The following is a 24,802-nucleotide window of genomic DNA, read 5'->3' as shown; positions in this document are numbered from 1 at the left end:
CTATGCCTTTGCATCTTGATGTAAATACCCCAAAATGACATGCCTAGCAACCTTTATTTAGAAAATTGTTATTTTAAAGCTGTTAAAAAGCAGGCAAACAAAAACCTTAGATTAATGCTTCTCTGAAGTGTTCAACAGGTGTTAAATTATTTTAAAACATGATCATCCCAGAATATATTAGCAGCTGACAATATAAATGTCCCCTTAGTTGAGTTTTACATAGTTTTTTTCCTTTGAAAACTTTTGTTTGGCTAGAAGACATTTTTGCTTATTCTTCCACAAGACAGAATATGCTGACACCTATGCAGAGCTTTAAATATCCCTAAAAGTTCAAAACATTCATCTGTTTCATCCTCTCACCCTCAGATAAAATAAGAGTTCTAACTAAATCTATTTCTGTACTAGGATTCTCATAAGATTAGACAAGTCCCTTCTCACATACCTATGTCATGAATGAGACTGTGAGCACATACGTTTATGGGGTTATACTAGTGGGTAACGTGTCTTCTAAAAGAGATGCCTTTGTAATCATATTTTAGCTGATACCTTTATTTTCTGTGAATTACACACACACACACACACACTCAAAAAACCCCAAACAACCCACCCAAAGCTCCCCAGGAAGGTTTACAATGCTTGTAAGGGAGCAGAAGGATTAGTCTGTGTCTATCTGACATAGGAGGGAAAGGATTACACGCAGATTAAAAGCAGTAATTTACGAGTGAATAATCTTTTTGCGTGCAGCAGTTACATAAATAAGGCATGTCAGTCAGCACAGGCATCCTGGGCTTCACCGGTGTCACGGCACCCCTTGGCAGCCCCAAGCTCAAGGGAGCTGCTTACGCAAAGCCCACTGGCAAGCTGTGTGGGTGGGAGAGCCCTCTCTTTTCTTCCTCATGCAACATAAATTCTTTAAACCGCACAATTTTCAACACGTTGTCTGAAATGAAATGAAATAAGGGCAGTGACTCTTTCCAAATGGTTGGTTGTAACCCACGTAAAAAGGATAAATACAAATAAAATAGTATCTTGAGGGTGGTCAATTATTATATTTTATTATTATTTTATTTTTCTTATATACTTTCAATGTACTATTAAAAAATTGTTATAATATCTAATTATTATAAATAAACAAGTTTAAGGCACTCAAAACCTCTCAATAAGCAATATTTTACATCTTACAAGACCTGTGAATCAATACTGTTATCAGGACCAGAAAGCCGTGGGTCTTAAGAGTCCCGTGCAAGCCTGGGGCAATTTTGAAAGAAAAGCCTACAAAAACTTTGCTTTTTTCAGCTGTTGAAAACTCTTTTCTGAGAAAAGATGAAGAAATGGTGGTTAGCCAATTTGGCTGCTGTTGTTCATTTGTTTCTTAAAAGCATACGAATTCAGTTTTACTGCAAGCCTCATGGTAAGTAGCTCTGGAAACGTTGTAGGGTTTGTTTTAAGCTATTTTTCTTGTCACACACAACTATCTCTGATCAAGAAAAAAGAAGTATTTATAGCCTTTATGATCATGAAGGAAGAACAAAATGTCTAACAGTATGGCAAATAAAAATAGCAATTCATTCTCACCCCCTCCTCTAAACTTAAGTATACAGACACCATACACCTTTTTTCGTACCTCAACCAAGGCAACAGAGAGGGGCCAACTTAGAAGCATTAGACTAGCAATATTGAGAATTGCTAATTCCAGCTTCCTTGCTTACTTACGGTGGTTCCTTCCAGATATGCTTTCTAGTAAGCATGAGAGAAATATCAAAATATAAAGAACAACAACTTGGAAGTCCCTGCCAGCACCAGCTCTGGGATCAATCTGGAAAATGGTGAGCCCTTATAACAAGGGAATTATAAGTAGTTTCACCCCCTCTATGGTCCTGCTGCAAATAAAGCCCTTTGAAAGCCTGGCTTAAAAATATTTTTTAAAAGTTAAAGGCTGTAAAAAGGTCTTTGGACCTGACCCGAATGTCATTGCAGCTCCCCTTCACAAAGGGAGACAGATGAAGCCTTAGCATGACCCAGGACCGTGGCCAAGGACCCCCACTGGTGTATTCAGACTGGCATCCTGATCAAAAATAAGGGTGGACTGTTGTGCTCTCATCCTTCTGTTCCCTTCCTCCTCGCTAAGATGTGCTTGTTTTCTTTAGTCCCTTCCCTCCTCCACTGCCTGTACTCAGGGGAGAACTAGAATAGCCACCCCTTAATCCTCCCTTTTTTTTTTTGTTTTATTTTCAAAATTATTTATTCGGCTTTCTGCAGTAACTGCACACAAGAGATATATTTATATACATTTAAAGCTAACAGTCTCCACTGAGTCTCACAAGCTTTTACAAGATGCTATAAAAGAATCACATGGCAAAGCAATGACGTGAAGTCAAAAGGTGAATACTGTCCTCTGAGACCACAGATATGTACCAGAGTTAACAAGAGTGAAAAAAAGTAGTTCAAATTTAAGTCATCTCCTTCCACTGCTTTATTTTCTGTCCCCACTGAGCTCACAACCAGTGTTTTCAAATAATTATTTTTCTTTTAAATTAGGCCTAGATTCCAGACATACTTAAACCTCTGGTATTACTACACACTGTAGCTAGATATCTAACACACAAGCGATCATAGTAAATTGCAAGAGCCTCAGTCATATTAGTCCTCATGCAATTTCCTAAAGACTCAGCTTCTTTGTTTATGAACAAAAATAAGTCGCATTTACTTAAATTTATCTTTTTGGAAAAATCAATCCAGCAAAAAAATGGTACCCAACAAGCAACCAGGGGTTTCATGTACAGGTCTGCATGATCTCACAGTGGCCTTGAGGAATGGATATACCTGGATTAATTTTTAATTAAAATCATGAAAGAAGAATGTAATATGCCAAACATCTTAAAGTAAAGCTTACAGCTCTGAATAGAGCCAGTACATAAGAACTCAATATTGATTTCCTCTGATGTAGGTTATTTTCTTGTGATTATGTGGAAAAAAACCCCAAACAAATAAATAGAAAAACCCAAACAAAGCCTGTACTTTTCAAGATGTAATACTCTTTACAATACTTACAAAGCCATTCCCATCTTCATCAAGGAAGGGATATGCCTGCAGCAGAGCATTGACAACTATGTTATATTGCTGACTGGTTGGATACCTGTGCAAACAAGACAGAGACGTAAAAGGAATAGTTGGTATTCTAGACAGTACCAGACACTGTCTAGAGTCTATACTGAGCTACATTAAATTGACTATTTCTCAGACTGTTGATTCCCCTCCAAATAACAAGGGGAATAGCCTTAAGTTCTGCATGAAATCTTCCTGTTGGCTTCAACAAGTTTCAGGCCCTTAGTCTCCTCTATTTAAGCAAGCTTATTAAAAAGAATGGTTTTACATCCATTTGAAAAAATTTGTTTCTGCAGCCAATAGGTAATACCCCCAAATAAATCTAACAATGTTTACTCACAGTGATCCGTCTAGGTATTTTGTCATGTCTGCTTGTAAAAATTCAATGATTCTTATTCTCATACTGTGATCAGGGCATTTTTTTTCTGCTAATATGCACTTAACATCATAAGGGAAGTCTGGCAAAGCATAAGAACTTGTCCACTGCAACGTCTTGTATCTTGTAAAAAATGATTTCAGATTCTTTCTGTAAAGGAAAAAGATTATATCATCATGATCACATCCTTCTCCTATGGGAATGCAGACAGGCAAATAAAATACAAGCAAAAACTCAACACAAAGGAAAGTTGTTGCTATAGAAATTCAGATCTTCCTCTCTTGGTTTCTACATAAAGAATATCTACAGAAGCTGCAATCAATATGGGATTAAAACCAGATGTCAAATGTGAAATGTTATAATCAGCAGATACTAGAAGGTTGCCACTATCTGAAAGCAAAAGGCAGAGCAGAGGAAGCCACTGGGGACTTGCTACTGTTGCAAATTACTTTATCTATCTGTCCTCATTTATAAGTTTTCTACCAGTTCTGCTAACTTACTAGCAAGAGTAAGATGAATAGCTTAATTGAATAAAATATTATCCATGTCATTAGCTAAGACTGTCCTCCCGAAGGGGAAAGCAAGGGAGGAATGAAAGCAATTACCATCAGCACATGGCTGGAAATAAAGCAGGCTAGACCCTTAAGTACCTGCAGCTCCTCTCCCAAGACCACCATCAACACTGTCTACAGATGTCGCACCCCAGCTGGGGTGAGCCTTAGGCAGGATATCACCACTGGTTACCCAAACGCTTCCCACCTCCAGAAAGCCTGCCAAACCCTAATTCTGAAGGAACAGAGGGAAAAATAAAGATAAATTGAGGTGGAAGTCAATCAAGAGCCACCTTGAATCAAGATAGAATGGTCCTGGCAGCCTTAAACGGCTTTCCAGTCATAATGGTCCAGACAACAAAGAAATCTCACATGAGAAGTACCAAAGACAACTAAAAAGTCCTGTTACGTAGGTAGCATCACTACATTTTATGTTTAATTAAAACGCAGAAAGCAATTTGGAAAAAATAGTCGATTTTTTTAAAGAATTTTAAAAATAAAATAGTATCATTACAGATGAAAAATGTAGATGCTTACATGGTCTATCTAAATTAATCATTTGTAGTCCCTTTCTATTCACTAAGGAAACAAACACCACTGAAGGATGGCAGAACAACCAAAGACATCTAAATCAGACCAGATGTTCTCTCTTATATATTCCCCTCTGCTAATGATGAAGGAAATTAAGATAGGTACTAAAGTTGTTGAAATATGTGTGGTATATGCCTCAAGTTAAGAATTACCCACTTGGGGGATATAAGGGAAACCTTCCACACAAACACTTGTGGCTGGACTAGGTGTGCTCTGGTGTCCCTTCCAAGCTATACTAGATTTTGAGTCTATGAAAGTTATGGAGGGAAACACTGCTAAATTTCACCCAGTCAACATACATAAGTTTTCATTCCTTAAATAAATAAATGAAGGCCTCTATTGTAGCCTGTAAGTGAGAGCTAGGTATATAAATAAGAGCTGTGAACAGTTTTTTAGCAAGGCCTTCACTGAAAGGTTTTGCTATCCAGACTCTTTCGGGTAAGGATGTTAAAAACAAACAACAACCAACATCCAACAAGAAAAGCAACAAAAACCGTGGAAGCCAATATCTTTAAGCTGGCAAAATGAACTGCAATACCAATGAATGAGCATTTGCAATAGATTTTTTTACAAGTTTGAAAAACTACTATATAGCTGGGAGGCAACTCATTTTGGGCCAGTTACAACCTTAGTATCTTCTTGAGTGGATTAGACTGTGACTTTCAACCTCGTTGACCTGGTTATGCTGCCACAACAACTTGGCATCTTTTAATGTAACTTGCAGGTTAGCAAAAGCTCTGCAGATGTGACACAACTGCACCAAACCCAGCACTATGGCAAATTGCTATGCAGTGCAGACAGTTAAAAAAAAAAGTCAACCCAAAAGAAACCTCATCTAATCCTCACAGTTACATTCACAGTAGTAGCAGTACTCACAGCACTACCACTTCCCCATGTAAAACAGGTACAAAATAGTCAGGGCTGCTGTCTCTGCAAGCTCTCCAGATTGTATGGGACACAGATGATTAACAGTAGATGCAAACTGCAGTGAACTTCTAATAGTACTTTGCAGCCTCAAAAGAAGGAAAAGCTGTGCAAGAGTGACAACGTATCCACACAGACACATTCATGTCCTTATTTGGTGATAAACTAATACACAAATGGGAAATTATAACCCAGCCCAGATTCTGAAGTCACTTGGAAATCCCTCCTATGCAAATAAAGTGCAGATGTTCAGTGTAGCATCGAGGAGCAATGTAGCCTATAAGTTTGAATCCTGTATTTTCACCAACTTTACCGATGAAAGTGATGTAGCAGACAGGCTGCAAATTACTACATGCTCTTCAACATGATATATCATTTAGTTCAAAGATGAACAGAAGTTTAAGTATTTGGTAATTTGTATCTGAGCAGCACTGAAATTCCTTTTGTTGCTAACATCAGTGAAGCTGCCCCTTTTTGAGAAGGCAGTTCATATTTTAGCAGGTTCAGTTCAGGCAAACTGAACTATACCCAGTTACTTGAAGAAATAAAGGTTTCTTGCAGTTGGGATAGCTAACAGCCAGGGAAGCATGTGAACTCTCCCCTCTGCCAGACCCTTCACATTTACCAGAACAATAAATATGCTCCAAATTCCATTTCACTTCAGCTTTACCCAATACAAAAGACTTCATTTCTGTCCAAATAAAATCCAAAAATTCCTTTAGTCTCCACAGTGCAAGAGATTAAATATTTTTCTAGGTTTGCTGGAATCATTGCTGCTTGGGAGGCATGTTAAATATGTGCAGTAATATTTTACAGTGAAATAGAAGTTTATTTGAAAAGAGACACCACTCTACACTACATCCCCAGAAAAGCTTGCATGCAAATTTGTTTAACTAAAAGAAGAGTTCAGTTAAACTGTACATGCACTGGGATTTACGAACATAGCCAAGACCTTCTGTGATTGTGAAGAACAGATTACAACAGTTGGAGATTTAGGTACAAGCATACATAGCCTGTTTCTAACCAACCCTTCCTGGTCTTTCAGCTGACCTGAGACAGACATAAGATCCAAATCCCCAAATGCAAATTACCACTTTTTTTTTTTATTTACCTCTCAGTTCTGGAGACTTTTGATGCTGTAACTAAATCTGATGGCTAGCTCCTGCCGAATGTCAGCCCCCTCTCTCTCACTGCCATATGTCTCTACCCTTTTCTTATTGGTACTGGGAAGCCTCTAACCTTGTGGCAAGTTACTTCAAGAAGCTACAAGTGAAAGAGCTCTTAATTTTTCCTCTCAGTTTAGTTTTCTTACAGTTTAGGTTCCCAAAATGTCTCCCCATGAGGCAAGAGAAAGCAAACAAAGCAAGATTTATGTTTAACTGCAATATGGAACTGCATGCTAAGAATCATCTCCTCAGCAAGGCCACAACTAGTCACAGAGCTGTTGACCCCTCAGCTTTTGTAGATGACCATTTTACTTACTGTGCTAGGTCACATCACTGTTTCACACAACTGTTTCTTCCTCTGGCTCCATTACATTGCTCATGCACAACATATTTACCAAGACAAAAAAGTGTAAAGTAACATCATTTTGAGAGGAGCCATTTGGCTCCCTCAGCTGGGAAAAAAAAAAACCAACCAAACAAAAAACCCAAAACAACAACAACAAAAAAAAAAACCACCAAAAAACCCAAAACAACCACCCCCCAAAGTCCCTACCTATTTGAATTGTATAATCCCTGGCATCCCCAGTCCCAAGGTTTCAGACTTCACTGGAGAGCAGTGAGTGGACACATCACCATGGTCTCCAAGCTCACTGTCCTGTGCAACAAGGACTGTCCTAGCTGTAACAAGGCAGTAAAAATAATCTTGGTGTCAGTATAGACAGCGATAGCAGTGCAAAGTGTAGTAGGGTCCTAGAAACAAGATCATAATTAGACTTTGTCAATTTTAAGCTACTTGAGCATACTGGTAAGAAGGATCAGTTTGCTGTATCTTTTCAGTTCATTTAGGAATAAAAGTGACTTAAAAGCTAACTGAGCACATGCATACACGTGCTGTGCGCAACTAGCTTTTATATTACCTGCTTTATGAAGTTCATGAGTCTAAAGCACCCATTACTACACTCACATCAGCTCAGGCCCCAGTTAATCAGAAGACATCACAGCTGAGCAGAACTTTGCTGACATCAGCAGGTTCCCATGTTCAGTTCATCCAGATAAAACTCAGCACATGAGTGAAGCCTCAATGGGCTTCGCAGGTTAAGGCCTAACCTTTCATGTGTCTACACCACACAGCAGCAAGAGACTCCTGTCTGAATATTTATCGGATAGAAAAAAGCCTATGTCTACAAAGTCAAGAAAAAACAGAAGAGAAAACATGGAACTTGCAGATGTGAAGGAAAGAAGTCTGCAGCTGTAGAAAATGTTCCATTTCCCCAACTCATATATAATATGTTTTCAACTTTATGACAATGTTTAAGGCTGTAAATGTTATTTCATCAAAAGGAAAAGATTATGACAATGAAATATCAAAAAAAAACCCCTCTTTTCCCCCTCTTAATAGCGGGATAAAATAGTGTTCCCTTTTTCTATTCACACTTCTGAGATCAGTGTCTGAAAGTTTCTTACGCCTTTTTCTTCATGTGCTTCATTGCCATCCCTACTTTCCAGGACAAACGCACAGTTTCCCAGTTACTCCCTAGAGCTTGGGACTAGTAGTCTACTAGTGCTTGATGAGGTCTTTTAATTTTCCAGTTCCCACCAAACGTGTGGCCAGGTATCTTTTAGACTGAACAAGGAGTTATCTGCAGCAGTGTTAGCTCCAGGTAAGCTAGGATGCAGGAGCAAAGAGACACACCATAGCTGCCTATTTCTCAGAGCAGCTCCCGTTTCAGTTTGTCCTGCAGTACTCTTGCAATAGAAACCGTCACATTCAGGACAAGCACAAAGTTCCAGACAAAATTAATCAGCTTAAAAAACACAGTTGGAGAGATGCAGACACAACCTTCTTCTAGAGGGAGTCAAGATTTTTTGACAGTTTCCATTCTGAGGAGCTGCGTCATATAAGTGAAGGCTCTGCACTTCCATCTCATGCAAGGGCAGCAGCTGTAGGTTACAGACAGGGGGAGATAAAACACTCCTTGGGGAATCTGATTGACAGAACTGCCAGCTAAATCAGGCTATTTTAAAGAAACAGGGTTTATTTGCATTCACCCATGTAAGATGCGTTATACTGCATCCAAATAACTTCTTTTTGTTTGTTTGTTTTAATGATTTTGCTAAACCTAAACAGCACAATACAATTAGTATTTCCTGAAAGTCATCTGTAAGACTGGTGTGGAAAAAAAACCCAAAAGCGAAACACCCCACAAAAAACAAACATTGTCAAAGACTAAACATAGGGGTGGGGTTCTGGCTTCTTTTCATGTCAATGTGAACTAATTGAATAAAAATCATCACATCTACTAGAAATAATTCTGTTAGATCAGCAATAAAATTTCTATATAGAAGCTAGGAAACTCTGCAGTTAAATATATATGTACAAAGGCATGGTGAAGCTGAGATTATTTTTTTTTTTTGTATACATACATATAAAAGCAATAATTGTTCTTTTCTGTAAGGGAAACAAAATCATCAGAAATAGTGAACCAAGTGACAATTTCTCAAGCTAGCTGCTCTTTTTTATTTATTTATTTTTCCTTTCTTCTTTTTAAAGCACACTTCAGATGCACCTACACAGTAGTCTCTGCAGTGGCCTTTAATTAGACCAAACTAGAAGCAAGACTGCCCTAGCTAAGGAGTCATACGGCATTGTCACTGTGGCTCCATGCTGTGCCCACCTCCAGTCCCTACCAGTGGGTTTTTCATTGTAGCAGGAAAGCCACCTGCATAGAGGAAATGGATGAACAACAGCTGGCAAGCATACATACATGGCTGTCTTGGACATAAGTCTGTTTTCAACTACATCTTCCAATTCATCATCCTTGCTATCAGCTCAAATTTAGGCAGACATCAGCGCCAATATACTGTTAATGCTGCTAATGGCTTTATTGGTATATGAACACTTAGTAGGCCCAGGTTTAGCTGGGCACTGACTATATCTCCCAAACTCACAGCAAACAGAAAAACTCAAGGCTGTCAGGGCTGGCTAAAACACCTGTTATCCTGCTTGTGCACATCAGCCTTCTCTGAGCAAATTACTGCAAGGCATTCAAACAGTAAATCTGTTACACAACACTCAAGAGTTACAGAACACATTTTTACAGACAGAATATATGTACAAATAAAGCTGTATCAGGACATCACTCTTGAAGGAAACAGTCAGACTGTTATATTGGAAACAGTGAAAAGAGGATACATTAGGGATGTCATTTGATAAACATCTTGAGGAAAGGCAGACAGAATGCATAAACCAACCAATAAAAGGTTAGTTTTTCACAGAACTATCAGGTATTTACAAGTAATGACAGCCTCTGTCTTAGCAACAAGATAAACACCAGGCTGCCAGGAGACATCAAACTGCTGATGCTCTGATACAGAAAAGCAGGTATAGGGGAAGCATATTTATTGAATCATCCTCTGTAGCTATTTTATTATCTTCACAGAAAAGCACTGCTTCAAGATTAATCTTCCTGGGAGACTGACAAAAAGACAGACTATTTTTACTTCCGTAATTGCTAGCAGTTATCTCACAGAAGTAACCTGCAAACCTCATCTGCTTCCACATATGCACAATTTCAATGCAAAAGAAATGAAATTATAAAATTGCTGCTTCGACTGGCACTCTATTTTTGTGTTTTATCAATCTTCCTTGATTTTTGTAATATTTAGTAATAAAGAGTGTATTTAACACAGCTGTTAGGACTACCTCCACAGGAAACACAGAGACACTTTTAGCCAGTTCACAGTGCTAATAATCTAGAAAAGCACCCATGAAGTCATTTCAAGCAAAAACTGTGACACTTACTGAAGCTATAGTTGCATGGGTGCTTTCTGGGGAAAAAACCCAAACAAAAACCCATCCCAACTTCTAAGCTCTTTTATAGATGAAATGAATGAGAAAACAGAAGCTACTAATGTAACACTGTCTGGATATCGATCATTTGAACTGTACATTTAAACCATCCCTACTGAATGAAACTAACCCCTGACAGAACTCACTCTAGAAGAGCTTATATGAACTGCTCTACTGCCATATAGCCAGGGGGAACAAACACTCACTAAGGAAGAGTGGGAGCCATCATTGTTCTTAGCTGCTCTTCCAAATCTGTTTCTCAACAGTGAGGCCAAGTACCTACCCTCTTTCTTACTTGGAATGACAGTCCAGAGTGTTTTCTTTGTACAACCACCTCCCCATATTACTACATTTTCCCTTTCCCCATAAGTTAAGATGAGAGACTAGGGGAAAGAAGCAAAAGCACAGACATTTAAACATTACAAATTTAAAGTAAGGGAAGAAATCCATTATCTGATTTAACAGAAATATCAATTAACATTATATCAAAATGCAATAAATAGACACCCTTAATGTGATGTGAAAAATCACTCTTCACCACCGCACATAAATCCATAAACTGGAACTTGAGTGAAAAAACAAACCAACCAACCTAGCTTTCAAAGTATATTAGCAGAGCAGACAGCAAGGTTACTTTTATACTCCAGACTAAGAATCTATCATTATATTCTAGTCGAAGCAACTTTTTCTGCTCCCATGACCAAATTTCTAAAACATCTTCTTCAGCCCTTCACAACCTGCTTATACATGGCATAATCCCCTCAAGCATATAAAACATTACGTTTTCCATTAGTTGTTGAAAATGCCGTGAGTGGGTACTTTAGGGAAAGGCAAGCAGGAAGGAGGGGGGAGGTGTGTGCGAAAAATCAAACCTAAACTCTATAAAATTGTGTTTGTCAGTGTGGGTCAAGTCACAAACATAGATAAAACAGCATTCACATCTAAAACCAGTATTTAGCTTGGGATGAACCTAGTTCAGCAGTTAATGATGCAAGGGCTCTTCAATTCCATCCTCAGTCTTAGTCAGTTAAAGAGCTGCTTCTGAGAAAGACATTTGCCAGCTTCTCATCTGACCTTTAAAGATAAGCCCTCATAAAATTTACTCAGGTCTCCAAGACTACAGATCATCACAGCTCCACTGACTTTCAGGGCATCTACTACTTCACCGAGAAGGGGCACTTCATTTACAGCAGCAGACTTCCCTCCTCCTCTGCTTCCATACCCCAAAGTGAAATGGCACTGCTCTTCTGCAGTCCCTTTCCCTTAAGGGGCCATTATAGGCCTTTGAAAGTTCTGTACTGACAACATTTGCTGAGAACATTTCCTAAAGCCATTCTATTCTGGGTTTCACTGATTCATATAACTCATTTAAAACTCTTTATACAGCACAAAGCCAATTACACATCATTAATTAAAAATAAGTATCCTTTAGTAGCACAGGCTGAAATCCATCATTACAAGATCATATTAATGGTTTATTCCAACGGTTTTAGTGATTCGGGTTTGCTTCTTTTATAACAATGCTGGCAGGATCTTTAGGTTTTGAGGTTTTTGTTTTGTTCTTTTGAAGCTCGTCGCACGACTTCATTTTAAAACCATTAACTATGATTCACTAAGCTCTCTACTCTGTTCCCAGACAGCCTTATCCCCAACTCCTTGTTACTTTTTTAAAGTTATAAAAATAGACTTCTTTTTTGCAAGAAGACCTTCCCTTATATCAGTATAGTGAACATATCAGTCAAACCGGGGGGGGGGGGGGGGGAAATGATGATAGCAGGAGTGGAAATTATAGAAGGTGGGAACATGGGGGAATAACTAAGCTTCACAAACAAGAAAACGATTGCCTTGAAAGAGGAATGGGGCTCTTCCAATACTAAGTGCCCATCTCAAAGGAGAAAAGAGCATGTAGGAAAAAAAAGGGGGGAAAGAAACCACCCCCAGCACTTCATCTCACCTCCAGTTTTTAGGGAGCCTCATTTTGATACCCAAGGAAAATGAGCATACAAGTGCAATTGCCTTGCTTATCTTCCCAAGTGCTATATTTAAGATGACTCAAGTGTGAATATTTTTATAGCCATATTCCACTCTGTAATGATTAATTTACCAGATTGCTGTTGAAGACACATCTGCAAAAAAGGCTTTTTAAAAACTAGACAAAAACAAACCTATAAATTACCCTCTGCATAAGGTAACATATGAGACAGTGAGCAAGGGCTGGGGGGGGGGGGGGCAGAAAAAATACTATTAGACTATTTAATTCAGTAAGATCTTAATAAATTCCTGCTTCTGCTGTTTTCTAAATATACCTGGATATACTTGAAACTCTCCTCCAATAATTAGGATAATTTTTATGAAAAATTATCTCTTTAGTCTTAACAAAGAAAGAAGTGCTTATGTGGGTTTTGAAAGGTAACAAAGATTTAGTAAATGCATTATAAATGACTCACTTTTGCTTTAGCACTCTGTGATCAATTAGTCCTTCTTCCCTTTCAGTTGAGCACAGATGTTTTTTCTGCTCTACAGGACCAGAAGAATTTAACATTTGTCTGTCAGTAACCCTGAAAGAATGAATAAATAAATTATTTAAATAAATACATATTTAATATTAATTATTATTAATTTATTTAATAAATAAATATTTTCATTGCCACATTTTGAGCAACTTATAGAAGAAGATATTTTAGGTTTCTAAAATACTAGTGGCAGAAATAGAAAAGGAGAGAAATTAACATACTTATTGAACAGTTATGATTTTATGTGATGCAGATATCTCTTAATCAGCCTTTCAGTTCAATTATCAGACTCTGAGAAGTTAAAAGGAAAATTGTTAATAATATTCTGTAGTGTAGTAATCACTACACTGATACAAAACCCAAGAAAATAAACCTTCTCAGAGCTGCAGGATAACTGCCATCTTCATAACCTGGCATCTCTGGGAATAACTAAACATTACAATATGCAAGGAGAGGGGTGAAAGAGTGATTTACATGGTATTATAAGGCAGTTTCTATTCAACTAGAACTTTGAAGTGTTGTTTCTTCCGGAGTTTAAGTAAGTCCATATTAAACCTTCAAGTCAGCCTCATTTTTCCATCTATTTCTTCTCCTTTTGTTGGTAGAAGCAAACATCAGCATTTTTACCCTGCACTGGGGGAAAGGCAGAGCTAAGATAGGGGCTATTGTTATGCTGCCAAGAATTCATAGCTGTCATCAGCCATCTGGGGAGGGGGGGATGATATAGCTTTCTTTCTGAACCTCATCTCCTCAGAACCTCCCAACTTCAAAGATGCTTTATAAACTGTTCCAGCCTCAGCTGCTCTCACACATGAAAGATTACTATTGGAAGCCACAGGCTTTTCACAAATCAATATTTTTCAGCTTTCTAGTTAAAAAAAAAAATCCAGTATGTTCTCTATGTTGGTTTTAGAAACAATCAATCTTGAATTGGAAAAGATCTTGCTATTACCTGGTAACATCTACGGGCAAGCTCCTCATATGCACATAAACACAGTTTCTATTGCATGACCCAGAACACTTCCACTTACTAGAGAGACACAAGACAGATGTTTCTTCTATGCCCTAATCCAAACTGCTGGAGAGGCAAGTCACATTTGGTGTCCTTTCACAAGTCTGCTACTTCCACACAGAAAGTGTTCACCTACCATACTCAAAACTCCATGCCAGCCAATGACTTCTGTTTCTAGAAGAAAGGTGAGGTGAGCACAATTCGCATGCAGTTAGAAGACATGTTAAGGACAGCAGGATAAAGAAGTGACTAGCCCGGGGTGCACCAACAAGTACTGGAGATAGCATCCATGTAAGAAATGTGACAGGGACCAAGACTGCAATTCAGCCTAACATAACTGGGCAACAAAGGAAATGTGAGTTCACATCTCATATATTGTGGATCCATTAATTTTGTGTTTTGTTGTATATTCTGTTCCTCTGTGTCAAAGCAGCATACCAAGAAAAAAAATAAAAGCTACTTTAAAACAGTGCCTCATACACTTTCTTCTAGTCATGAGTCCTTGAATTAGGTCAAAATGAATTATTCTTACGAGAGTTTGTACAAGATGTACCAGACAAAATAATTTCTAACTACATCACAAACACAAGCACTCCCGAGTTAAGAAATGAGAGTTAGAGCCATCTGCGTATGAGGATACAGCCTATAAAAAAATACTGGGTTTACCACAGGAGCTTTTGCATCACTCTATACTGCAAGCTGCATAGAATATCATGATTTTTTATTCATCCAAAAATACATGACTCAATGCATTTCTTAAACTTGCTTGAGTTTTATTCTACTGTTCTTGACTCTGACACAGAAAATATTTCAGAAACAGCAGCTTATTTACTTTACTTCCCAATAAACAGAAGAATACCAGCAACTTCTTTTCCAGGCAAGACCTCTAGGTAAGACAGATTTTAAGGTATATTCTATTATATTCACCAATAGTTGAGAATTTCAGCATTTTATTTTTTGGAGTCTGCAGAACTTCACAGAAAAGGTGTGCCTTCACACTGCTGCAGCTCTACGCCCTTTGTGAGACAGTAAGGCCTGATTTAGAGGAGCTGAGAAGTACACAGGAAACAGTCACATCTGAGATACAGTCTAGTCAAATTTTTCTGACAGTCAAGAATAAAATCTAAATATTCAGAGCAGCATTCGCACTGCCTTAAACAGAAGGACAGGTTTTCTTCTGACTCTCACTGCTGAAATCACTATGCATCTACCACCCTTCTCATGAAGTACAGGGCCCACATACAGCAGTCTTCACAACAGACACTTGCTCTACCTCCAAAGAGGAGGCTTCCTGTAAATCAAGTGAGGCAAGACCCTGGAGCAGGGAAACAAGACTGGCTGTGATTGCATACTTCAGGTCTCTGATAAATCATACATGCGGTAACATCATATTCTTCCTGTACCCTCTTTCCCTCTAATGATGCAGGACAATTTACCCAAGGGGTTTCGTAAATATAAGGACAAGAGGATGTATCATGTGAGCAAGTTAAGTTATGCTCACGAGTGCAATTTGCCTGGAAATAACCCAGTTATCCTTTACCATGCTTTGGTTTGCACCACAGAGTCATCTCAGAATGCACAAACTGGACTCCTTTAGGATCAAGCCAAATGCAACAAAGAATGCTCTACAGATCTATTCCTACTTGGCTACAACTGTGTACTAATACAGGCTTAGAGCTAGAGTCCTTCCCTCAAAAAAGGGCATTTTGCATCCATGACAAGACATTCTCTGCTGTCAGAATTCTTTGGCTTAGAAGAGAGCACTCAGAGCTCAGCATGTCTCTCTTCAGCCAATACATCAGAAAAAAAATAATCCTGCAAGATTTACAATAGATCAGAATGAAGGGGTGGGATAGGGGAGAAACCAGTCAACCCACCTACCCCAAAACCCCCAACCAACCCACACCAAAACACATAACCAAAAAACCCCTCAAAACCCAACCACAAAACCACCAACCTCTGCCCCCACGAAAGAAACCACAGACAAGAAAGAAATTAAAAAAAAAAAAAAAAAAGCCAGAACATGCCCAGTTAAGACAATCTCTGTGGAATTTTATTTCTAAAAATCTATCTAGTTCCACACGGTGGGATCATTAAATGCTTACACCTAGAGCAAATTCAGAGCTTTTTTGGAGAGACTGTGTTTAAATACCCGTGACACAAATACCATCTCTGGCTAAATCGCGATTTTACCCCCAGACTTGCAAATATTTAGAACTGCTTCACAACCTTAATATCACAAATACAGAAAGTTTTAGCTATAGTTGAAGCTTGACGATGCTTCATCCAAATGCAAACTAGGTCCTAGAACTGGAAATGAAGAGCAGCTTTAATTAATGGTGTTGTTCAGGAATGCTGCTGCCCTGTTTAAAACCACAAAGTGACAACCTTTTTTTGCATTTCACATGTTGTTAGAGATATTCAAAGTACAAAAATCAGCTACATATTAGAGCTGAAGAGCTAGTAAATGTGAGTTTTAAAGTGTTACAGAAAGAATACAGCTATACCCAAACTGATACTTTCTGTGCCATATATGAACTTACCCACTAATTACTTCTGGAAATTTTTGAGAAGCTGTTTCAGAATCATATGTAAGGGATTTTAGACCACTTTTTTGTTGCTGATATTTATTGATCATGTCCATCAGCACTGCCTGGTGCCCAATCTTCTTCACCAGCTGCTGCACCATACGATCATTAAGAGCCAGAAGAGCTGCTCCACTTACTTCTTCTTCTGCAAAGGGAATTAAAGAATTTCTGAAAAATAACTTTACAGTTACAGTAACTTCGATATGCCTAAAAACATCATGACAGGTCAGAGGCAAGGCTGCTTTCTACTCCTGATGGTCTTCAATTGTTAAAAAGCTGGTTTAGATACTGTCCTTTTCCTAGCAGCACCAGGAGTCCCAATCACTGGCCAGATGCTTTCCCCTGACAAAAAGCCAAAAAACAGAGTGCTATTTTAATGCTTTAAATCAGGCCTTGCTTAGACCACAGCAGACTGTTACTTGATTAAGGAAGAAAAGCAAATTTTCTTTGAAGAAAACACATAAAAAATAGCCTGTTGACATAACAGACAGTCATGCACTCTTTTGTAGATCGCTTATATACTCAGACATAAAACATTTACACAGTACAGTTGCATTATCTCAAAAGATAAATACGATATAAAATAGGCCTTTTTAAGCTGGCAGCTTGATTTGAGGTGTACCTATTTACATTCAGGCTTAATCTCATCCCCCAGGATTTCTCAGAGAGTTTGCACACTTATTTTGATTTATCATATCTATGTTAGTCATAATTAACTTCTGTAAGTCTGAAGCTAATACATACATACACATGCCGCCCCCCCCCCCCCCCCCCCCGAAAAAAAAAAAAAGTAGGCAGTACCAATTTAAAGGCACAGAAAGAAATACTAAACAAACCCCACACAAACAACAAAAATTCTTACCCCGAAACTTAGGAACTAGTTCACCTAAATTTCTTTGTCTCAACCAGGTGCAGACTTGATCAACCGACCAATTTTCCATCTTCAGGTGTTGCAATGCAAAATTTCACTATGAAATGAAAAGAAAGGATTATTTTTATGCCAAGCTCCAACATTTCATACGGAAAAAAAATGTACTTAGCAAATAATGTTACACTTACATGCTCTGAATAAAACCAGCACAAAATAATCCAACTAATGCCTGCTACAAGTGGCAGTCTCCCTGGATCCTTTTCTTCACCTCCTCTCCCTTCCTTGCTTTCCCTCTGTTTTAAAAGACAGTCTCATTTCTTGTAAAATACGACCTGCTCCAGTACCATTAACACCCAGGTTTCCACACAGAGGAGAGTAAAGGTGTGAAATTCACCACCACCACGCTCCTCAGGAAACGGCTGACATTTTACGGAGAGAAAAAAAAACCAAACCACCCCACCATCAGATAAGATTCTATCACACATATGTTTAGAGTCAATCAAGCACCTTAACCCTTTCAGTACCACCAAGCAGGTACTCAGGCAAATACATATCCCTCAATTACCAGCAATTAGGAGCAATAAAGCTCCTGGAAAATGTAGGGGAGGGGGCAGCTCCTCCTGTTAGTCCTGTCTTTGAGGCTCCAGCGCTTCTTAGGAAAATGCTCTGGGAGCCCCGAGAAGGAAGAGGGCGCAGAGACGGGACCTAGATCCCGATTCCTATACCCGGTAAGTCTATTTAGCCCGTCTCGTGTGAACCTCCCCGAGGGGTTTGCTTCAATAGAGGTGAGGGGGGCACATCGCCTACCAAAACGAGCTGCAACCTCAGGAGATGATTTACAAAGCCAAAGCTTGTCCTACTCTGCCAACTCCTTGACAGTAGAAAACTCTCTCTGAGGGTGATTTAGCCCTAGTACATAAAGGAGCATCCAATGCTCTATGACTATACTTGCAATTTACCGCAAACAATATTAGAGGAACTTATTCAGGCAAGGGCTTGTTTGGTTTTGGGGTTTGTTGGTTTTTTGTTTGTTGTTTTTGGGTTTGTTGTTTTTTTTTTTCAGATGAAAACACGAGTGTCTGGCATCATTGGCCAAACCTTTCTTTTCCTGAAATGTACCCATGCACAACCTCTGAGCCTGCAGTGGGCTCTAACATGAGGGTTTATCCACACAAACCTCACCAAGATCTGGCTCACTGCACTACGAAAACCCAAAACTAATCTCCGAAAAAGCCCCGTGCACCGTTCTTGAATAAAAACATCCTCGTTTTCATCCTTCAGCAAGAGAGACCCCCAAAACACATTCACTTCAGCTTATGCTCTTGTGCCACTAGACTTCAGCAACTTTAGAAGGGTTAAGCTTAAGAGGAATGTCTTTCTGAATTACATGAGTGGATTTAATTTGATGTGACAACAGTAGCCATACAAGTCCTCCCCCAGGCTAAACAGCAATAACAGGGTGTGAAAAGTCATTATTTGTTGAGAAGTCTGGTGTAAATTAAAAGTCACACCTTCCTGTCACACTTCTTACTTCCTTGCAAAGAGTAAGGTAAAAAAAAAGGAAAGGAAAAGGCTCCCAAAACTTTAAAGATAAAACCAAATGCAAAGCAGAAAGATACTTGCCTTATCAACCAAGCAGCGTGAAAGTAGCAAGATACATTGAAATGATGGAGAATGTCCTGCTTCATCCTGCAAGAAGAAACTCTCTAAGACTCGATTTGGAGTTTTAGACAGTAGGCATTCTTTTTTGTAGCCCTGGGTGCACGTGCGAATCATTTCGCGAAGGTGAGCACCCCTGGAGTCTACAAGCAGCATCCATACCCAACAAACTTATGCATATTTACAACCTTTCCGGAAAATGTCTTACATATTCATTAGATTTCCTGGAACTAATTGTAATATTTGCATTTTAATTATTCATGCGTTTTTCTTGCCGAGTGGTAGTCTCGAGGGGTCTCTGATGGTCGTCAATACTCTTCTGCTGACTGATCTCTGTGCTTATGCATGTGAAAAGACTCTTGTGTAGTACTTAACAATTGTGTCTGTGTTTTAGGTTAGTTTGTTCTGATTTGTTCCTTGAAGAACCCAGTCTGTCTCCCTCATTCCTTTCTTACCTTAACAGGATACTCTTGTTTTATACATACCCCAAGGTCACACCGGCCCATCTTACTCTCAACAAAGTTGTCCCAATTTACTACCTAACATCTTGCTCTCAACAGGGTGGTCCCAATTTACAACTCATCATTGAGTTAAGGGTCAGTACCCACAAATACTTTGAAATGTTTCTCAAAAGTTATTTCACTTACTTGCATATCCTATGGATAAAGGAGATAATAAAAGGGCACATCAGACTACTATCAGCATTATGGAGGCAACGAGAAAAACTGAGCATGGATACTGAGATTTGTATTCATTAATGATTCTATTTATTACAGTAACAACAAAAGACTACCCGGTGAAGTGTTCCCTGAGCTTGGTGTGGTAAAACACATGATTATTTATATTCTTCAATTAACTTTTAAAAGTCCGAATATGTTAAAAGTCAATGGCAACATTTTAAAGACACAGTATTTACAGCATAACTTCAAAGTAAAATTCAGAATAGTTCTACATATAAGTGATCCCTGTCTGTTAATAAATACAGCCCATTATTACAGCCCATAGTAAATATTGTGAACCATTTCTTCAAACACCTAAGGTAAATGCTTATCATTAGGATTTAACCAGCTGTGGTTTATGAAATTAAGTAGTGAAATTAATAAAAATTAATTTTCCCTATGATGAGTCAAGATAACACTTGTTTTTACTGTAAAATCCAGTAGTTGATTTTCCAGCCTGGTTAATTCTATGATTATGTGAAAATCTTGGTGGTTTTAATCAGATCAAGCTAAAGACCGTCTATGCTACAGATTTCTACACAATAGCAAGAGATGAGGTTCCTGACCAGCACACCTGTGCTGTCAAAGGCATATTATGCATGCACTAATTTACTGTGCAGCTGTTTTATGAGAAGATATGATGAGCTACCATCAACTTGAAGTGACACTTCTAAATGAATAAGCCTATACATCAAAACATTTTAGACAAGAAAAGTGAATTATTATATCTAGTATATGTGTTGATATGTGAGGGACTCTATGCCATCACAGGTTACAAATACCACAGCCTTTAACAGGCCTCCATGTCAATGTCACTGAGGTTGGAATTAAGGTTAATTTTAGTACATTTTAATACAAGACTGAGGAATGTGATATGTGCATATCGATACATCACAGCTGTGTGGTGCGTATTGTAAAGGGCCAGGTCTCAAAGTTGGTTTAGCAAGGGACTCCAGCTCCTGTCACTGAGAGATGCCGAGATATTTGATAGTTAAGCCCTGTAGTGTGATTCCACAGCAGCCTAAATCACAGCAGTCACAATCCAGCTCTCTTCTTTGCAGCCATCTCTGTGATCATGCAGTCAGCAGTGCAGGCTAAGCTGAAAACATAATTATTTTGATAGGGTGGGTTTTGAATGGATCAGTGCCTTTAAACAACTCCCTGGCCAACTGAGTGAAAATAGGTGGTGGAACTATATCCCTAGAGTCATCAAGGTGCAGGCTGATCATTGTTACAGTGCATTATGATGTGCGGATTGACTCCACAACTCTTTAAAGTTGTAAAGTAGGTATGCTTTTTATTCAGCGCTGAGACGCGGGGATAATTCCTCAAAGTCATGCGTGCCTCAGTGTTGTTCCCCTCTACATTTATTCTCTAAAGTTATATATATTCATAAGGTTGCACAATACTCCTATACATAGTCATGTCCTATCCCCGCTTCGTATTATGAGTTAGAAGGTCCTTTGCGCCTGTGCAGTGCCCCCTCTGGTCATGGGCAGGGGTCTCAAGACAAAGTAACAGTCTTCCTCCTGTGGGTAGGGGTCTTCAAGATGAAGTAAATGAGTCTTCCTCTTCTTGAACTTTTCACCTTTTAGTCTTCAGGTATGGCCTTCGGGTTTGGTCGGTGTCCCAGCCATAAACCAACCGTCTGCATCTCCCCCTTCAGGCATCTGCTTTTCCTTATCAATAGCTGCTTATCAGTAGAATCAGGCCTCTGCTTTTCCTTGTCAATAGAACCAGGTGTCTGCTTTTCCTTACCAATGGTTAGTGCCTTTGTTCTGCTTAGTAGGCATGATAGGTACAGACAATACTTTTGTTTAAGCAAGAAAATTCATCTAACCCCCTTGTACAACACCCCTGTACAACCCCCCGTACATTGGTTAACCCTGTATCAATTATAACAACAAAGATTTCTGTCTTAATGGAGCACTGACTTGTAAAGTTAGGCCAGAAACCCAAACTGTAAGTAGCAACTATTCCACTTCCAAAAACAATTGGGAAACATCCTCATCTCCTTTCCCTCAAATAATTTTTCTTGGATTATACTGGCCCTGCTTCTTGCAGGATTACTCTCATTCCCATTTGAAGCCCATTCAAGCTTTCCTGGTGAATAACATGTGGAATACTCATAGTGGTGGAGCTAATCCATTAATTACTGAGAAGGATGGGTGTAAGTTTCTATTATTTGTTTGCTCCATTCTTGATTTAGAATCATTAATCAGTTCAGAGAGCTGAACTAGTAGTCAGTCTTCATGACCTTACAAAAAATGGTTAAGGTTAGCCAAAAATAACAGCTTACCCAACCTATTCTGATAAAAAAGGGTTGGTGGCAATTTGTAAGTGCTTCAGTTGGCACCTCAAAGCTGCTAATGTTTGACAAAGCCACTCTGTTGCTCCTAAGGGATGAATACAGAAACCTTTTTAGCCTGGGTGACATCTAGAAAGAGATACATATCCCTAAGTGAGTCTGCATAGCTGAGCTATGACATAAATTTGGTCTCCTATGTGGAATCACATGGATATATGGCATTGACATGGTTTTCCCAGATCTACAGAACACTTACACCTTCGTTACCTAGGAGGTGTTACGAAACTTATCACCTAAATTTTGTACATTTGCTTTAATTGGTTTTAGTCTGTAATACAACCTGCACTCAAAGTAAGAATTTTTTGGCCACGTTTGAACAGTGAAACAACCTACCAGCGCAGCTGGAATAAATTTTAAAGAGGAAAAAAATATTTTTGAGGATTTGTCCCTCAGAACTCTGTACTTGCACTGTCTTTCCAGATTCACAGGGACCGCAACAAACAAGTGCACATCTTTAAAACAAGTCTTGCATCAACACAAGATTTTGCCAAGCAACGACTCAATCGTGCCCAAAGTCAGGATCTGACCTCTCACTGAGAAGGGTCTTTACTAGTCTCTATGAAATATATCGTCACTACCCTCTGCCACATGTCTGAGATAGCTCAACCTCAAAGAGAGCTACTAGCTAGATCAAGAACTGTTTACAAGACAGCAAAGAAACAAGAATCTTAGCAAAGGCTTTTGAATTCTGCTGGCATTTGATCAGCTGGATGAATCTGCTGGGTAGAAGAGTGACAGTTACTGGGAAGAGACATAGGAGGAAACCCTGAAATGGAGCAAACTACGCTCATGGGTAAAGACAGGTGACTGCCCACTATCAGTTTTGTTCAGCCAATGAGAATCTGTGCAGAGGTCCCTTTTCAGGTGTTCACTGTACTGCTAGGAAAACTAGAGCTTGCTACGCCTTATGAGTAGTTAGTAGGACGCTCACAGCTCATCAGCACTTTGAAAGAATAAAGCAAGTGAATGTGTTTGAAGCAAAGGTCCCAGGTCTGCCTAGCTCAGGCAAAGACAACTCTGGGGTTTGTTTGGCTCATGCTGAAGTTAGACAGAGGTGGGGAGGCTGGGGGCGCAGTATGTCCCTCCTGCACTAGCCTTTCCTTCCTTCCCCAGAGAGCTGGGCAGGACACCCTTGGGCAGGACCTCCTTGGTAAGAAATACTGAGAGCCTTTAGGAATCACTGAGTCAAAGAGTGGAGCACCACTGGTAAGCAGTGCAAGCCGCCACCTACCACTTTTGGATTTCTATTTCAGCATGATTGAGGAATCCTAAATTATATGGTTACTAACCACTGACAGTACTCCTCCTCCAGCTTATCCATCATATGACTATGTAAGCAATGATGAATAACTAAGTTCTAACACATGATGTATGTTTTTGGTTTTGTAGTATTAATTCATAATGACAGATCCATTTTTGTGTTAAGGAATAGAGTTGGCATATGTAGCCAGGTGAGCTGGGTATTGTTGAGCTAGATGGTAAAAAAAAAAAACAACAGGTTGTCTCATAGACCTATTTTATACACTAAAAGCAGTAGCTTAACTAATTTGGCATCCATTGGTGCAAGCTCTTTATGTACAAGGTGTTCTAAAGGATGACCTAAGTAACAGTATTAATCCAAAATAGATGTTTGCACATCTGTTTTGGATTAGGGACAGAGTGATTGCATTTATTTAATTCATTGCTGTTTAGGACACACACAGTCCATTTCTTACTGTATTACAATACAAAACTGGTATTTCTGCCCAATGCTTCTGTGTTACTGTCTCCTTGTCATATCCAGATGTGGAGTGTTTACATGACTTCTTCATCTGGTAGAAGAACGCTAGTTCAAGCCACCAGTGGAAAGAAAATCAATAATCTCTACCTGAGTGATGGAGATAGGGAACTGTAAAGTTTGAACACCTATGCACTCCTGTTATGTTGTGATACTGTAGTAATGACATAAGTAAAAGAATTCACAAGCTTAGTTAATAGACCTTTTCTTCTGCAGGAGAAAGGCCTAGAGTGAGGATCTCAGGGGGAAGAAAACACCTTGCTCCAGGCTTAAGATAGGTAGATATTGTGCATTCAAAACATCCATATAATGTTTGTGTTATACTTGTATGGTGAATTAATGAAGTTAAACTTGTTTCCCAAACTAGCTAAAAGAAATCAGCTTTGTGATTCAATCTTAGGTAGTTACAGTATAAGTGGGAAAATGTATGGGTTCACTGATTTAGGTTTGTTTTGCTCATTCTGTAGCTCCTAAACCTATGTGTTGTATAAATAAATATTTTCTGACTGTAGGTCTTGTTTGCACTGCAGACAGTCAGACTGAAGTAGTAGAACACCAAAAGAGGTGTGAAATTCTTCTGCATGTGTGTCATTAGAGTGCTAATGTCAAAATATCATTTCACTGCTAAAATGCTAATAATTTTAAGCAAATGTGTATCCTAAACAGCTACACACATTGCTAGTTATTTGTATTTAGTTATGTACACTGGTCAAGTACAATAAAACATATTTT

The 24,802-nt window shown here is 38.9% G+C and overlaps 1 protein-coding gene across 3 annotated transcripts in view; it reads right to left on the bottom strand.

Moving 5' to 3' along the window:
- SAMD3 (sterile alpha motif domain containing 3) overlaps nt 1–17,966 on the bottom strand; it is a 36,361-nt gene extending 18,395 nt beyond the window's left edge. For all 3 annotated transcript variants that reach the window (XM_057408727.1, XM_057408737.1, XM_057408742.1), the window contains exons 1-6: nt 17,736–17,966; nt 17,539–17,644; nt 16,632–16,821; nt 13,011–13,121; nt 3,446–3,631; nt 3,052–3,136 (exon numbers count right to left, since the gene is read on the bottom strand). In XM_057408727.1, coding sequence (XP_057264710.1) covers nt 3,052–3,136; nt 3,446–3,631; nt 13,011–13,121; nt 16,632–16,821; nt 17,539–17,617 — 651 coding nt within the window. In that variant the 5' untranslated portion in view covers nt 17,618–17,644; nt 17,736–17,966. The remainder of the gene's footprint in view (nt 1–3,051; nt 3,137–3,445; nt 3,632–13,010; nt 13,122–16,631; nt 16,822–17,538; nt 17,645–17,735) is intronic.
- Between the last annotated feature and the right edge of the window lie 6,836 nt (nt 17,967–24,802).

The sequence above is a fragment of the Pezoporus wallicus genome, unplaced genomic scaffold (genome assembly GCF_028554395.1).
Source record: "Pezoporus wallicus isolate ANWC-B61680 ecotype Strahan unplaced genomic scaffold, APGP_CSIRO_Pwel_v1 contig_3817, whole genome shotgun sequence".
NCBI lineage: Eukaryota > Metazoa > Chordata > Aves > Psittaciformes > Psittacidae > Pezoporus > Pezoporus wallicus.
Note: the sequence above shows the minus strand (reverse complement) of the source record. Positions and strands in the feature narration are given on the sequence as shown.